This window comes from Mustela putorius, unplaced genomic scaffold (assembly GCF_011764305.1).
Source record: "Mustela putorius furo isolate JIRA1106 unplaced genomic scaffold, ASM1176430v1.1 tig00004039_pilon_pilon_pilon, whole genome shotgun sequence".
Classification (NCBI taxonomy): domain Eukaryota; kingdom Metazoa; phylum Chordata; class Mammalia; order Carnivora; family Mustelidae; genus Mustela; species Mustela putorius.
The window spans coordinates 1907232-1923119 of record NW_025422174.1 but is presented as its reverse complement, the minus strand read 5'-3'; the positions used below and the strand labels follow the sequence as shown (position 1 = coordinate 1923119).

At 52.4% G+C, this 15888-nt stretch overlaps 1 protein-coding gene across 5 annotated transcripts in view; it reads right to left on the bottom strand.

Annotated features, from left to right (window-relative positions):
* The window catches only part of GSG1L (GSG1 like), a 189703-nt gene that overhangs the window by 120054 nt on the left and 53761 nt on the right, over nucleotides 1-15888 (bottom strand). For all 5 annotated transcript variants that reach the window (XM_045072584.1, XM_045072585.1, XM_045072580.1 and 2 more), the window contains exon 2: nucleotides 6548-6595. In XM_045072584.1, the coding sequence (XP_044928519.1) occupies nucleotides 6548-6595 (48 nt within the window). The remainder of the gene's footprint in view (nucleotides 1-6547; nucleotides 6596-15888) is intronic.

Sequence of the window (15888 nt, the reverse complement as noted above, 5' to 3'; positions counted from 1 at the left end):
TAAACACGTCTGTGTAACGAGCGTCCAGACCAAGATCAGATCATCGCCAGCGCGATGTCCGCGCCCTCTGCACACCCGTTCCCCTTTGGTCTAACCCTGACTTCTCAGGGTACAGCCTCACTCTGTTTTCCAGTTTTATATAAGTGGAGTCATATAGTCTGTATTCTCATGAATCTGGCTTCTTTTGCCCAAATCCGTGCTGCTGTGCGCAGCTGTAGATGGTTCACCCCCCTTTCTGAATCATATTGTGCTGTGTGTACTGGTGCGCACTGAGGAAGAGCAGACAGGAAGATATGGGTGCAGCTTGATGACGGCCGTAAAGCACGGGAGGCTCAATTAGCTCATTCATTCATTCGCTCATTCATTTTTCATTCCTTCACAGTGAAAGCTCCATGGACCCCGTGAGGGGAAGCTCCAAATCGCGGGGTTAGGAACTGGGGACACTCTCCACAGCACACCTTGACAGGTGCCTTGGAACCAATCCTTCCCGGGGCATCTGTTGATACCTTCCTCCTTTAGGGAGGAAAACCGAGACCTCTTCCCGGCCTCTCTGCAGGGATCTCGGGTGGCAGAATCATATCCCTCCTGCCTCTCCCAGTGCAGGGCCAGATTCTTTCTTCCCCTGCCTGAGCCCTTCCACCGTGGCTGCTAAGCATTTCTTTAGCTCGCTCCCACATCTTTAGGGGAAAGACTTCCACCAGGTTCCTGTTCGCACCCTCAACGCCTAGCCCGGAGCCTGCCGCGTGCTGGGTGCTCAGGAAATGTTTGTCAATCGAAAGGCACGTGTGAGACTGACTAGCACGCAGAGGCCGCGCCGTCGGTGCTCAGCAAGGGAATGCACCCAAACATTTAGGTCCCTCGTGGAGAAATCAGGAGGTCTCTTTGGGAAGACAAGGACCAGAGGAGACCTTAAGCAGCAAAGCAGGGAGGCTCAGGTGCACACATACACCTGGAAACCCGCCTGAGCCATTTCCAGCACAACAAGCTGCCAACCACCCTTGAACCCTGCGGTCAGTGTATTTCTTGCCTCCTCGGTGTTGGACACAACCATGTGACTTGCTTTCCTCAATGGGCTGTGAGTAGACACGATGGTGTTTTAAGGTCTTAAATGGGTTTGTGCCCTTAGCCACTTGGCATTTCTTTCTTTCTTTCTTTAAGATTTTACTGATTTATTTGAGAGAGAGAGCATGACGGCCAGGGGGCACAGAGGGAAAGGAACAAGCAAACTCTCCGCTGAGCGGGAAGCCCGAGGTGGGGCTCAGACCCAGGACTGTGAGATCAGGGCCCCAGCCAAAGTCAGACACTCAACCAACTGAGCCCCCCCGGTGCCCTGCTCCCTTACATTTCTGCCCCTTCTTCCTGGCCGCCCAGAAAGAACACACGTGGAACAGATGTGGCTGAGCCCAGACCACATCCTGGAACCAAGACAACCTATAACCAAGTCAACCCACACACACGTGAGCCAAAAACACATGCTGAATGCCCCTGAGCTCCGGGATGGCTTGTCGCCCAGCATTATGGTGGATGTCATGGACCAGCACGCTAGGTTCGAAGACTACCCACGCGATCGCAGTTATTTGGTAGGAGAGCATCCGGCCCCAGTGAACAAGGGACTGAGATTTTGAAAGACAAGGGAAGAGGAAGACAAGCAACACAAGAAGCGTTTCCTCTGCATTTTCAATATCAAGTTCACAGCGTACAGACACGCTGGCACATTTCATCCTGATACATTGTTCAGACATCTTTAATTCGTCCTCCTCTGCCTCCCACGGCCTTGGTTCAAGTCTTAGTCCACTCTTCTGCCAGGGCTGCTCCGGGGCTGGCCCGGCTCCCTGAGGCCCCCAGAGGTAAGTAAGAAACCCCTGCTATCCTCACAGCCCCCCCAGCCCTGTGGCGGAGAAAGATGTAGGTACACGTAACTGTTACTCAGCTCTGATACTGAAGACCCGGAGTGCAGGGGGGGACAGTCTCAGTGTCCAGCTACCGGACCGCTTACACAAATTGTCTCCACATGATTTTACAGTTGTTCCCAAAGATGGGGGTGGTCTTATGCATTGGTATGAAGAACAATTCATGATTTTATATACAAGTATTTATGTTTGTATATGTATGTGTGTGTTCCATACCTAACTGTCTACATCTATCTATCACCGTCAAGGACTAATAAACCAAACCATTATTAGAGAATACCTAGAGGGCTCATAAGAGACTCTCATTTCTCATTGATGCATTTAAGGATCATTGTAATTTGTATAACAAGAGTATATGCTGTTAAAACCCATGTTCATTTTTCATCCACTCAACAGGCTTTGCTCCTGGGTAACGGGGACACAGTGGGTCACAAAGGAGACAAAAATCCCTGCCCTCAGGGAGCTGACCCTCGACACCGCAGGCAGGAATAAGAGACGTGCAGGGGTGGAGAGCGACTTCGCAGGAGAAAGGGCTGTGATGAGAGCATGCTCAAGGAAGGCTCCCGCTGTGACCCTGAACCCAAACCTGAATGAGGAGAGGGACCAACTGTGCAGAAAGCGGACGGAACAGCATTCCCAGAGCAGGGAACAACAAGTGCAAAGGTCCTGAGGCACAGGCTCGTTCGGCTGACTCAAGGAACCATCAGGATTTGCGGGAGCTGGAGTGTGGAGAGGGAGAGGATATTGCAAGAGATGAGACCCAGAAGGTCAAGGCCAGACCCCACCGACCTCACAGGCCTCCACGAGAACGTTTACTTTTTCTCCGAAAGTACGATGAAAGCCAAGGGAGGGCTTTATACAGGGATTCACGTGAGATGACTTATGCCTTAAAAAGATCATCCTGACCCACGTGAATCAGGGGGCAAGCATGAAGGAGGTAAGCAGTTAAGAGATTGTGGCAGGCATCCGGATGAAGAATGAAGGGGGCTTAGGCTCGTATAAAACAAAAAGATATTTCCCATGGGAAGCACAAAACTACAACGGTCAGGCACCAACGAAGAAAAATGTGCGTCGTGGTCAAAACGCCAATGACGGACAGCTACTTTTTCCAGGGGACAGGGTCGGGAAGCAAGGGCCGAGAGCGCCCTGAAGAAAGTGGCCAAGACTGGGCGCTGTCTGTAAAGGTCTCTGAAAGCATGACTGAGGCTTGCCAGGGGGAAGGAGGTCAAGGAAAGAGGAGCACTGGCCTGAGAGCACTCTGAACGCAACGCAGAGGTCTTGGTGGAGGAGGAACGGGAGAAACGTGCGCGCACGCACACACACACACACTCACACACTCACTCACACACTCACGGAAGGTCTAGCTTTTCAGAAGAACCAGGCATTTAAGAGCCAAACCACTCAGGTTCAAACCCCAGTATCTTACCTGTAGGACCTCAGGCAAGTCAATTAACACTCGATGCCTCAGTTTCCTCATCTGTGAAATGAGGACTAAAATGAGCCGATGCAGGGGGGCGCCTGGGTGGCTCAGTCATTAAACGTCTGCCTTCGGCTCAGGTCATGATCCCGGGCTGCTGGGATCCAGCCCTGCTTCTCCCTCGCCCTCTGTGATCTCTCTCACTTTCGCTGTCTCTCAAATAAATAAATAAAATCTTTTTTTAAAAAATTCAAAAATAAACCAAATAAAATGAGCCCATGCATGTGAAGTTCTCAGAACAGCGCTCAGCACGCAGGAAGCGCTGCCTAAAGCCAATTAGCATGAGTCCCATGATTATTGCCGTATGTGGCGGACCAGAAGGTAAGTCCCAGAGGGAGTGTGTGCAGGGACAAGAAGGCAGCAGCAGGAGGGTGGGCTTTGGGAGAGAACACACCTGGGCTCCCACGCCAGCCCCAGACTCCCGCTGTGGCCTCAAACCACACACGCCCCCTCCGCGGCTGGGGGTCCGCGTCTGTGAGACAGACAGTCCTGATGGGAGGTGAGCACAGGATCGGGAGGGCCAGGTTGGGGATGGGCAGCTGTGTGACAAAGCCCGCTGATCCAAGGGACAGCTGAAGTGCTTGACAGCCAGTGAGTACGTGCAAATCGTCCTGCCACTTGGCGGCAAAGCCAACCCACTCAGCCTCCTTATAAACATTTTTACACACAAGCCAGAAGGTCCGTGGCATGGCCGACAAGCCCCGAAAGAAAAATCACAAGGCCAGTAAAACACAAAGATACCATCTCTCTGGGGCTCTCGGTCCTCCTAGAAGAAGCAAGAATAAAGGTCAAATGTCCCCAGGAGGAGGACAAGCAACCCACGTGCCGCCGTACAGGGACACACCCATGCAGGTTCACCCTTGGAAACACACACGTGCACGGACTCAGCCGGGCACACGAGCCCATACACGTTCATACGGGCACACGTGTGTGCGTGCTCAGCCACCAGCGTGCGTGCGGGCACACGCAGGAGACCCGTGTGCACCTATCCACGGGAGCACCTGCTCGTGCGTGCATATGCCTCTGACACACACGCACGCTTTCGTGTGCACACCCAGGCCGTGCTTCCTAGAAGCCAGATGGGGAGCCCAGGGGGCCCCGGAGCTCCAAGGTCTTGCGGTTTTTGGCTGAGCCCTGGTGAGGGGCTGCCTCCGGGTAGGGGCTTATAAGATGCAGGACAGCAGAGGGGGTTCTAAAGCCGGGGCTCGGCCCCGCCTGGGCAGGGACACGTCAGGTGGCTTCACGTCTGAACGGCGCAGGTTCCGCAGCTGGCAGTGGGGGGAGTTTGTCAGCCTCTTCCTCCCAAGGTCTTTCTCCTTTACTGCCTGGGAGCACAGGGCCGAGCACGGAGGGGCCACGGCTTGGCGTGCGTGTGCATGTGTTAGCCGGGATATTCCTCGTGCTTCCTGATCTCAGCTTGGAAGCCGAGGCCCAGATGCTCAGCTCCAAATGTTAACGGTGGCCACCTGCAGCAGCCAAACGGGGCGCCGTCGCTGGGAAACCAGGAAAGTCACTGAGCCGGCAGCTCCCTCTGCCTAAAGCCTGCTCAGCAGGGGGTGGCTGAGCCTTTTCCTGTGCCTGGGGGTCCCCTCCTCACGAGCTGCCACTCGGCTGGAGCTCACCAAGAGGATAGTGTCTGCAAGACACAAACCTCCCCAGCTTCCATGGCACACGGCCCCCTCGCCGGTGCTGCCTCTACCAACACCCGGGATGGGTCAGAGACCGGATGTCTGACCCTCCAGACACTCACCGCAAGGAAGCAGGGAGCCAGGCCCCACCAGCAGGGGCCGTCAGTGGCCCCACGCCCAGGCTGAGCATTTCTCCTGAGCCAGGCACCCGAGATCCCCCTTGCTGGGACAGTTTCTAGGACTGGACTTCTGCTTCAGTTTCCCCACCCTGGCACCCAGAACCAGAGCTCTCTCCTAATCTCCAGGCTGCTGGAAGACACCACCACACCTGCTCTCTCCTGGCTGTCCTCCCCCTTGGCGGCAGGGGGTAGGCAGGTCCGGAGGCGGCCAAGCCCCTACGTTCCTTGGCCAGCACGTCCTCCAGCATCTGCTCCCTTGCTCTCCCATAAAAACAAAGCCCCTGACTTAACTGAGCACATGCTGCCAGGATAACGATCTCATTTCCCAGCCTCCCTTGCAGCTGAGTCTGGCCCTGGGATCAAGCTCTGGCCAAGGAGGCATGAGCAGGTGCTATGGGCAACTTCTAGAAACCTTGGAGCTGACATGCAAGCTTTGCCCTTTCTCCTTTGCCCCCTCTAAGCTGCTGCCCAGAAGGCAGGTGTGACAGCCGGAGCACCAGCTGCCATCTTAGACCATGAAGACCGAAGCACAGAGACCATGGGAAGGGGCAGCAAGCTTCTGGAGCAGAGCCATCATGGATTGCCTACTTTAAAACTTAAGATTTTATTTATTTATTTGACAGAGAGAACACAGGTGAGCAGAGAGGCAGGCAGAGGGGGAAGCAGGCTCCCCACAGAGCAGAGAGCCCAATGTGGGGCTCGACCCCAGGACCCTGAGATCATGACCTGAGCAGAAGGCAGAGGCTTAACCCACTGAGCCACCCAAGCACCCCCTACTTTGAAACTTTAATAAAAGCAATGCACATGTCTCTTCTGAAGCCAACTATATTGGACCACCATTCCCTACAGCTGAAGCTAATCCTGACTGCTGTGCTAACCCCACTCGTGACCTGGGGCCAGCCCCTGACCATCCTCTCTGAGCAGAATCTCTGCACTCGGTGCTGTCCACTAGGGAGTGACAGACACAGGACATCTGGTTTGTCCAGGTGTGGGTGGACCTGGGTGGGTGGGCTCCCCCACCGGGTCAAATCCTGTATCTGGGATGCAGTAACCCCAACACTGGTGTAGCCTGACCCCAGCTTCCGCACACCCGCCCTACCTCTCCCCCCATATCCCGGTGTGCACTGGAAGTATGAAAGCATAACCCTCAGGACCACCCCACTCGGGGGAAGGACAAGGTGATCTTCCCCCTCCTCTATCCCCTTCCCGACTACTCAAGATTATGGCTCTTTGGGGAGCCAACACTCGGAAACGCTGCTGGAGAAACCCTCACTGGGCTGTGGGAAGTCACCTGGGCAGGGAGCATCTCTGAAGGGCTCTGGGCTTGCATACCTGAGCGGGGGCCACACTTACCCTTCTCCGATGCTGGGGCCAGGTCAATGAAGCTGCGACATTTTTCACCTACAAAAAGAAAAGAAGGGTTTTCAGAATGTGAGTGGAAGTGAGAGCTTCAGGCATTTGCCTCTCCCCTTCCCCGAGCCTAGTCACTGAGCACCAAGTCTCTCTAACCCTTATTCCCGGAAACTCAGTCTCCCTGAGGGAATTGTGGACAGCGAACCTGAAAACTCAGCTAACCAGCATCGGGGATATGGTCTCCGGGCTCACCCCCGATCCAACCCATCCAGCCAGGTGGCTTGCACCTGCTCCACGCTCTCGGGCCCCTTCCACAACCCTCACCCCATGCAGACCCAGCAGGAGGAAAGCAACCCCTCACTGGGCTCCCCAGGGCTCCACACTGTCGTCACCAGATGGATGGTCTCAGGACACATGGCTCTGATCACGTCACACATGTACGCAGGTATATACACTCTTGCTCAAACCCTCTGATGACTTCCCAAAGAATGAAGCTCAAGTTCCTTCATGGGGACCCCTATACTCAACCCCGACACTCCACCACGAACCCTCACATGTGCTGTTCCCCCTGCGGGGGTCACGCTTCCCCTATCATGAGGTCTCACGACGCCCTGGCCCTCTTCAACACCAGTCGCCTTAGGATTCCACTTTTTGCATATTATCCTTGGGTGGGCGGCCCACAAGTTGTAAGCACCATGAGGGCGCACCTCGTATCCTCAGTGTGTCCCCAGCTCGGGAAAAGACAACTCTGTCTTCCCGCATGCTCAAGCCCAAACCCTGGCGTCAACCTTGTCTCCTTGTCTCATACCTCCACATCTGATCTGTGGCTCCGGTTTGGCCGTATATCTAGACTCCGACCACTTCTCACCCCTTCCAAGTCTCCCCCCACCATCCTCCATCTAGATGTCAAAAATTAGTTGACTATAAATGGGAGACTTTATTTTGCTCTCTCAATTCTATTCCATTGATCTATATATCTATCCTCATACTGGTACCACACTGTTTTTTGTTTTTTGTTTTTTTTAATACTGTTTTTCTGATTTTGGCTAGTCTGGGTCTCTTGCATTTCCATATATGAATTTTGTGTTTTTTTAAGATTTACTTATATTTTTTAGGGGTGGGGAGGGACAGAGGGAGAAAGAGAGAGAATTTCCAGCAGACTTCCCACTGAGCACAGAGCTTGACGTGGGCTTCGATCCCACAACCCTGAGATCGTGACTTGAGCCAAATCAAGATTCAGACACTTAACCAACAGAGCCCTCCAACACCACTCTATATGGATTTTAAAATCAACTTGTCATTTTCTGGGGGGAAAAAAGACAGTTGGATTTTTCTTTTAAGATTTTTATTTTTAAGTAATCTCTACCCAGGATGGGGTTTGAACTTACAACCCAAAGATCAAGAATTGCATTCTCTACTGACTGAGACAGCCAGGAACCATGCCAGTTAGAATTTTAATAGGAATTGCACTGAGTCTGTAGATCAATTTGGGGAATATTGCCATTTTAATAATATTAAGTTTTCCAATCCATGAACATGGGATGTCTTCCCATTTATTTAGATCCTCTTTAGTTTCTTCTGTAATGTTCTACAATTTATGGAGTATAAGTTTTGCACTTCTATTGTTAGATTTATTCCTAAGAATTTTATTCTTTCCAATGCTATTATACAAGGGGTTGTTTTCTTAATTCCATTTTCAGAGTATTCATTGCTACAGTATAAAAATATGATAAATTGATGTATATTGGCGTGGTACCCTGAAATCTTGCTGAATTTGCTTATGAGTTCTAATAGTTTTCAGTGGAGTCTTATGATCTACTATATACAAGATCATGTTACCCACAAATAGAGATAGTTTTACTTCTCCCTTTCTAATCTTGACATCTTCTATTTCCTTTTCTTGCCTATTTCCTCTGGCTAAAATCTCCAGCATAATATTGAATAGAAGTGGCAGGAGCAAATGTCTTTGTCTTGTTCCTGATCTTAGGGAGAAATCATTCTTATACTATGAAGTATGGTGTTTACTATAGGTTTTTCATAAATAATCTTTACCAGGTTGAGGACATTCCTCCTATTCCTAATTTGTTGAGTGGTTTTATTGTAAAATTGTGTTTGCCTTCTCTTTGATCCCATAACAACCTGCAATGATGCAGCTCTGAGAATCCCTATTTAGAGACAAGCAAACTGAGGCTCTGAGCTTTTAGTGACTTGCCCAAGACCACACAGCCAGTAATGATGGAGCAGTACTCAGTTCAAATCTGTAGACTCCAAACTCCAGGCCCTAAAATTTTTCCAGCTATCTATTCCAATTTGCTATGTCAGAACTTCCTACTGAAGCTGGCCATTTCCACTGAGTAGAGCTGCCAGATCCTGAAAGGAATCCCCTGAGAACATTTACCCACACACACACCAGTGTAGACAGGGAAAATCCACCAAGGGCCAAATGAAATGGCTCTCACACTTCTATTTCTGCTACAGGGACAAGACTGAATAGAAGATGTTTGAGCAGACATGGTCAATGCTGAAGTTTAAGAAAAAATCATAGTAATGACATAAGGAAGAACAGATATTTCAATGGTCTAATCACTGAAATCCAAACACAGAAGGGAGTTTTTTCTCCAAACCCTGCTCCTCATGGTAAAAATTGGCTAACCCTTTGTGTGAAAGATATCAAACTGTACCATATTGTCTTACTGCTTTTAGAAGTAGCCTTTAAAACATCTTCGTCAATTATCATTAAGTTGATATGTTTAACTAAAAGATTTAATTGGGGAATAAAACTAAAGACAAGAACACTTTATCTCTTCAGACGGAGGCTTGTCAATTAGATCGCGGAGCTGTGGCTTGTTACTGCCGCCTGATGGCAGCGTACCTTCTGTGAACCCTAGAACATGAAGCTGGGAAGGATCCTAGAGCTCATCCAACTTAAGTGGTTCTCAGCCCTCGGAAGCCCAAGCCTCACCCAGAGAGACCATGATTTAATTGATCGCTGTGGGGCCTAAACTTCCGTGGGGTTCTAAAAACTCCCCAAGTAATTCCAGCATGCAGCTAGGCTGAGATCCGTACTCCAATCTGACTTGTAAAAAAGATCTATTTGCAACATTAAAAAAACAAGAGTAAGTCATCTTCGCGATGGATCGTAGTATTGCAATGGACGCTCCTCCAAACAACCGTGTCTGTGGGTCAGAACAGCAGAGGGAACAAGAGCCTAAGTTCTGGGATCAGCAGAGCTGGGTTCAAATCCAGGCCCTGTCTTTTCCTGCCATGTGAGTTCCCAGTCTTTCTGTGCCTTGATTTTCTTGAATTTTTAACAGGTGTAGAACCTATAGGGGCATTGTAAAGACCTGACAGGGGCACAGAACTTAGATAGGATGCCCAGACCAGAGCAGGTGCTTAGGAAGGGGTGGCCATTGTCATCCTTGTCATCAACAAACAGGACTCAGAGGAAACAAGGGGCCTGGCCTCTGCGGGCTACTGAGAGATCAGACTGATGAACAGACCACCATCGTGGTGGGTGGAGGTGGGGAGTAGGGCTGAGAGCAGGGCCCCCATCGCCAGACCTGCCTGTGTTCAGCGTGGCTCCATCACTTACTAGATGTATGACTCAATATATTAACCTTCTGTGCCTCAGTTCCCTATCTGTAAAAGGAGAAACACCAATGCTAGTGTTTCTGTAGTACCTGTAACAGAGTGGCCACCACCAGGTGGCACAGCTAGGGCAGCTCGGTGGGCAGGAATCCGCACTGCCAAGTGGCAGCGGCAGGGACGGGACGTACGGTTTCCCCACGAGCCGGTGCCTGGATGTGGCCCTGCACTGTCCCATGTCTTCCCCAAACCTATGGACACTGTCCGGTAATTCCCTTATTTTTGCCCCTTGAAGTTGCCCTCTCCCAATGCTACCTCTCACTCTGATTCCCTCTGGCTCACAGTGAGCTACTAAGAAACGACTAAGAATTGAGAAGACAAAGGAGAGCATCTCATCCCCTGGAAGGAAAGTTCCCTAAAGACCCACTGTGTTTGTTCCCAGAGGCCCACTGGAGGGTAATGTTGTCCCACTTCAGAGAGGACGCAGAAAGCGGGAATTTGTGCAGGAAGGGGTGGAGCCAGCAGGGAAAATGTGTTGGGGATCCACGAGCTGCAGAACCTCCCCAGACCCCTAGGGAGATGTCAGAAACCTCCAGGAAACCAACCTGAGAAAGCTGGACACCGGGTTCTGGGCTCAGAGGCTTGGCAGAACTCCTGCGCCCCTCTGGAACCAGAAAACCATCAGTGCAGCGAGGATGAAGGGCAGGGAAAAACTAGAAGTCTTGCCCCCAAAGTTCTGAAGACTTCCTTTGCCCCAAGGGCTGACGAGGAGCCACAATTATGTGGAGTCTGAATTTCTCCCTACCTTGGAGAGGGGAAGCTCACTCCAACGAGATTCGAGAAATAAAGTAATGGGAGATTCCTTTCCTGTAAGAAGTGAGAGTACGTATTCATACCCCCACCACCTCCTGTAAGGGGTCCTCATCTCTGCACCTTGCCCCAAGGCAGGTGACCGATGGGGGGGCTTGGTACCTAGCCCCAGTGCAAGGGTGGCTGGCCCATTCATGAGATTTCAATGGCTGGCAGTGACCGAGGCAAACCAGAGGGGAGTGGGTACCCTAGCGAGGGTGTGCCCTGTCTAAAGGAATATGAAGTGACGTCCTGGCCATCTGGACCAGTCGGGCACCCCAGAAAGAGCTCACTGAAGACAACTGAGTGAAGGGAGTCTTCCCGGAAGGGCGGACAGGCGTGAGGGCCTAGCAACAGCAGCCGCGGCTTCCCTCTCCCAGCCCCGGGGGGGTCGGGCAAGAGAAAGGAAGCTTGGAGAGGTGAAGCCACGGGGAGGGGCCGGCCCTGGGAGCTCAGCCACACTGAAACAAGCATCAGAACAGGAGATTCTGGGGTGGGACTCACGAATCTGCATCTGTAACAAGTTCCCAGGTGCTGCTGATGCTGCTGGTCTGGGAACCTGTTTTGAGAACCACTCCTTAGAGGAACGCATTACTGCCCCAACCTCAACAGGGAGAAAGTGAGGCAACCTTCTGATTTCCTACTATCTCCTCCCACTGGCCAGAACCAACGAGGAACCAGAGGGCCCAGGGGTCATTCCGTCTGCGGAGGGCAGTCTCCCCCTCCCCACCAACTCCCCCTTCCTCCCACCCCGCCACCACCGCCACCCCCGCCCCCCACCTCCCCGGCAGAGAGAGCTTGGAGGACAGGCTTCCACCACCACTATCTGGAACGATCTTGTATATGTATTTGATTATTTGCTTATTGTCTGTGTCCTCCACGGGATGTATGAGGGACTTGTGGGCTGTGGCCCTTGTTCCCGCGCAGATAGGTGCTGACCGTGGTCCCGACCATATTCTGTCGCAGGGTGGAGGCGGCGCGCCAGGGAAGGATGCGGTCGTGCAGAACTCTCCGCGACTCCCCGCTCCTCATTACCCACCCTCTTCCTCTCTCTCTCTCTCTCTCTCTCCCCGAAGCACATCAAGCGGTGATGTGGGGAAATGTTTGAATGAATTCCGATCCCGACAAACATTCTTCTCTTAGATACCCACTGCCACTGCTTTGTATTCATACAATGGTATTCAACCAGCATTTACTGGGCGCCTCCCGTGTGCCCGGCGCTGTTCTAGGTGCTGGGGGCATAGAACAGCGAACCAAAAGGTAAGTCCCTGCCCTTGCCGCTCTTCCGTTCTTATATTAAAGAATATGTTAATCAGCCACTCAAAATCCTTGCTCTACAGAAGGGCATTCCCCAGCTCTTCAGAATAACTGCCTAGGGTCTCCGCAACAACTCGAAGCTCTGGGACCACAGGTCCCAGTCACTGCTGCATCTACAGTAACAGAGGCTCCAGGCACGATCGTAGGTTAATGGATAAATGAAGAGCATTTCATAAAGGATTACACCAAATGGGGGATTCTAGTCTGTAGGATCCCACAGGTGTAGAGGCAAAGGTGAGACAGGAAGCTGACCTGGAGGGTCTTGGGGCCAAACAGAAAGGGGGTGTCTTCCCTATTGAGTGATGAGGAAGAGCCCCACGGGACAGCCATACCCAGTCTCACACCCGCCACAATGCACGGACGTCTGAATATCGCCTGGACACGACTCTTTGAACGTCACACACCCCTCCTTTCCTGCTGCTTCATGCCTGAGGGCTTCCACTCTATAGCCTTACATTTTCCCACCTCTCCACCTCAACGTTTCTCCTTCCACTTCTCGGTATCTGAGCCGTCCCTCACCTTCAGGATCCAACTCAATGCCCACACCACACTCCCACCAAGAAGACTGCCTTGTTCACCAAGCACCTACCCTCCCTGCAAAAGAGATGTCTCCCTGCTCTGAATTTCTGGTATTTTATCACAGTATCTCTCATTATACTGTCTCACTCTATCTCAGGCAGAGCTTGGCCCCTCTGGCTTGGCCCCTTTTGGGGCTGTAAAGGGCAGATCTCCCCCACCAGCTGGTGGAAGCTATCATGCGTTATGTGGTCCAAGATCCAGGATCCAGTGACCCTAGGAGAGCCCAGGACAAGCATCACAAGCAACAAACCTGGCATGCATCACAACTGATTATGATCAGTATCTAGCCCCATTTTACAGATGAGGAAGTGAGGCTCACACAGGCAAGGTGACCTACCCAAGGTTAAACAGCCAGGAGGCGGCAGAATCAAGGTGTGGGCTCAGCTCCCTGTCTTTCCAAAGCTCTTTCCATCATGCAAGAGACTAACTGTCCAGAAGCAGGACAGAGACCCAGGACATTCCACGGCCACACAAGACTCCTGGCCTCGGGCAAATCAACAGTGTCTCTGAAATGTCCTTCTTAAGCATTTTATTATGGGAAATTCCCATCTTGTACAAAAGCAGAGAGACGAGTGCAGTGAGACCCATGTCCCCACCCCCAGCTGGAAAGTGCCACTCTGCAGCCAGTCCTGTCTCTTTATGCCCATAGCCCCCATCCCATGGGGTTATCTTGAAACAAATCCCAGAAGTTGTGTCTAAATGTCGTTTTCTAAGGGTTTGCTCCCTCGCTCAGAAAAGACAAATGGAAGGTCATTTCTCCCTAGACTCTGTGACATCACTGCATGGGGCCAGTGGCTTTTGGCAGTGTGGGAAGAAAACATCTGACCTCAGAGGCCCCGACCCGCCCTCCCTGCCAACAGCTTCTGACCCACTGTCTGCAGGGATGCAGCTGAGCTGAGGGCGGGGAAGGGGAGCCTCAGAAATTGCCCTCAGCATAGCGGCTGGAGCTTGCCAGAGGACGCATCGATCCGGCCCCAATGGGAGCACCTGGCATGCGTCCCCAGCAGAAACGAAGCTTCCAGGAATCCACCGTGGACACAACCGGCCAGGTCACAGCTGCCCCCGCTCTGGCTCACCACTCCTGCCTGATGCCAGGAAGCCTGCCCCACAGTCCCTACTCTGGGTCCAGTCTACTTGAGGAAAAGGCAGGGGTGTGGCCGTGGCACGTGGCGCCCCATGCAGTGGGGCACGCCGAGGCCAGCAGTGTGTGCTCCTTGGTGAAAAGCCCAGGCTCTGACTGCAAAGGGACCGGAGTTCAAATCCCAGCTCTGCTACCTGCTAGCTGTGGGACTGTGGGGCAACAGTGGTTTTTATTTATTTGGTTGGGGGGTTCACTTCCAAGGCCAAACGAGGCAAAACAAGACATCTCCACTTGGGATTTAAACCACCAGATGACATCTGCAGAAGGACCAGCTTGATGGGCTGCTGACCCCACCATCTGACCTCACTCATCTGAGTTCTCAAGGCTCTGTCTTTAAAAAGGGTGCTCTTCACAGGCAAATGAAGGTGTCTGGGCTCAGAGGCCAGAAGACGCGAGTTCAAATCCCTCCTCCGCCTCTTCTTAGCCATGTGACCTCAGAGAGCGACTTTGTCTCTCGGACCCTCTTCCTCACCCGCGGAATGGCAGTCATCGGACACCTGGCTTGAAAAGCAGATGCTTGCAAAAGGGATGAAAACAGGAGAGGGCACGCAAACGCCTGCCGTGTGCTTGGCTCTGTAAACAGGAGCCATTTTTGGTTTTGGATTCCCTCTCTGGATCCTAGGTTACAGACACACTGCACTCTTCCCAAGGAGAACCGGGAAGTCCTTCCAAGCCAGAAGTAGGAGGCCGTAACGGTGCGACCTCACCCTGAGCAGGTGGAGGAAACCTGGCAGGGGTGCAGGCAGAAGGCAGGGGGGTGGCCAGAAGCAGATGCCCAAAGCTAGCAGAAGGTCTGGGGAGCGCTGAGGGTCGGCCAAGTTGCCCTTGGCATGAACACGCAGAAGCCGGGGTCTGGCTGGCAGTGGGAAGATGGGCAGCAAGTGGGAGGGGCGCTGGGGAGACCAGAGTCCTTGGCTGGGTCCCCAGATCCCCGGGTCTGAGGATTGTGACTTAATTCCATATCCCACCAGATGGTGTAGTTGAGGTTTCTGGGGAGGGCAGTGTGGGGAACGGCGTCGGGGACTTTTGGGGAGGGGACTGGTGGGAAAGAGGCAGTCACACCCGTCTCACAAAGCCAGCCATCAAATGTTTGCGAACATATATGGCGCACGGACTTCATGCCAGGTCCAGCGCATTTTACAGGCCAGCATGCCCACCTTTACTGGTGAAGAAACCGAGGCACAGGAAGACCAAGGAACTTGTCTACACTCACTCAGCCCACGGTGGGAGCCAGGGTTCAAACTGAGCCGGCTCAGCAAAGCCTCTGCATTTGGCCACGACAGCCTCCTCGAAGAATAAGCAGGTTCCAGAGAACTCCATTCTCCCCCAGGAAAGTCCCGGATGCCCTCCAAAGAGGATTCCACAGAGGACAGGAGAAATCATCGGCCACTAGATCGACCACATCTACAGGTGCCCAGCCAACAGGACCCAAATGTGGCTGATTCTGAGTTTGGGTCTGAGATGCAGATTCCAAGGAACCTGACCCTCCTGGCAGACGCATGGTTCGTCTTTCCCTGTAGCAGGTGCTCTCGACCTGCTAGGAGAGCAGAGAAGAGCTGGTCCTGGCCCCAACAGCCTTGGCCAATGTGAAATAATTTTAACTGTTTGGCAAGGGCAAGAGTTCACACACCTTCGCTGGCTGAATTCAAGGAATTCAGCTCCAAGATCAGAGAATAAAGGAAAATGCCAGCAGATCTTGTGCGAAGCTTCTCCTCTCGCGATCCAGGCTGGCAGCGGAGTGCTGGCAAGCCCTCCCTTGGAATTCTCCAGAGGCCTCTGCCAGTTCAACTGACAGGGCAGCAGATGGTACACAGTTATCTGCTGATGATATTTTGATTTATTTATCTCTTACAGATGGTACCATGCCTTG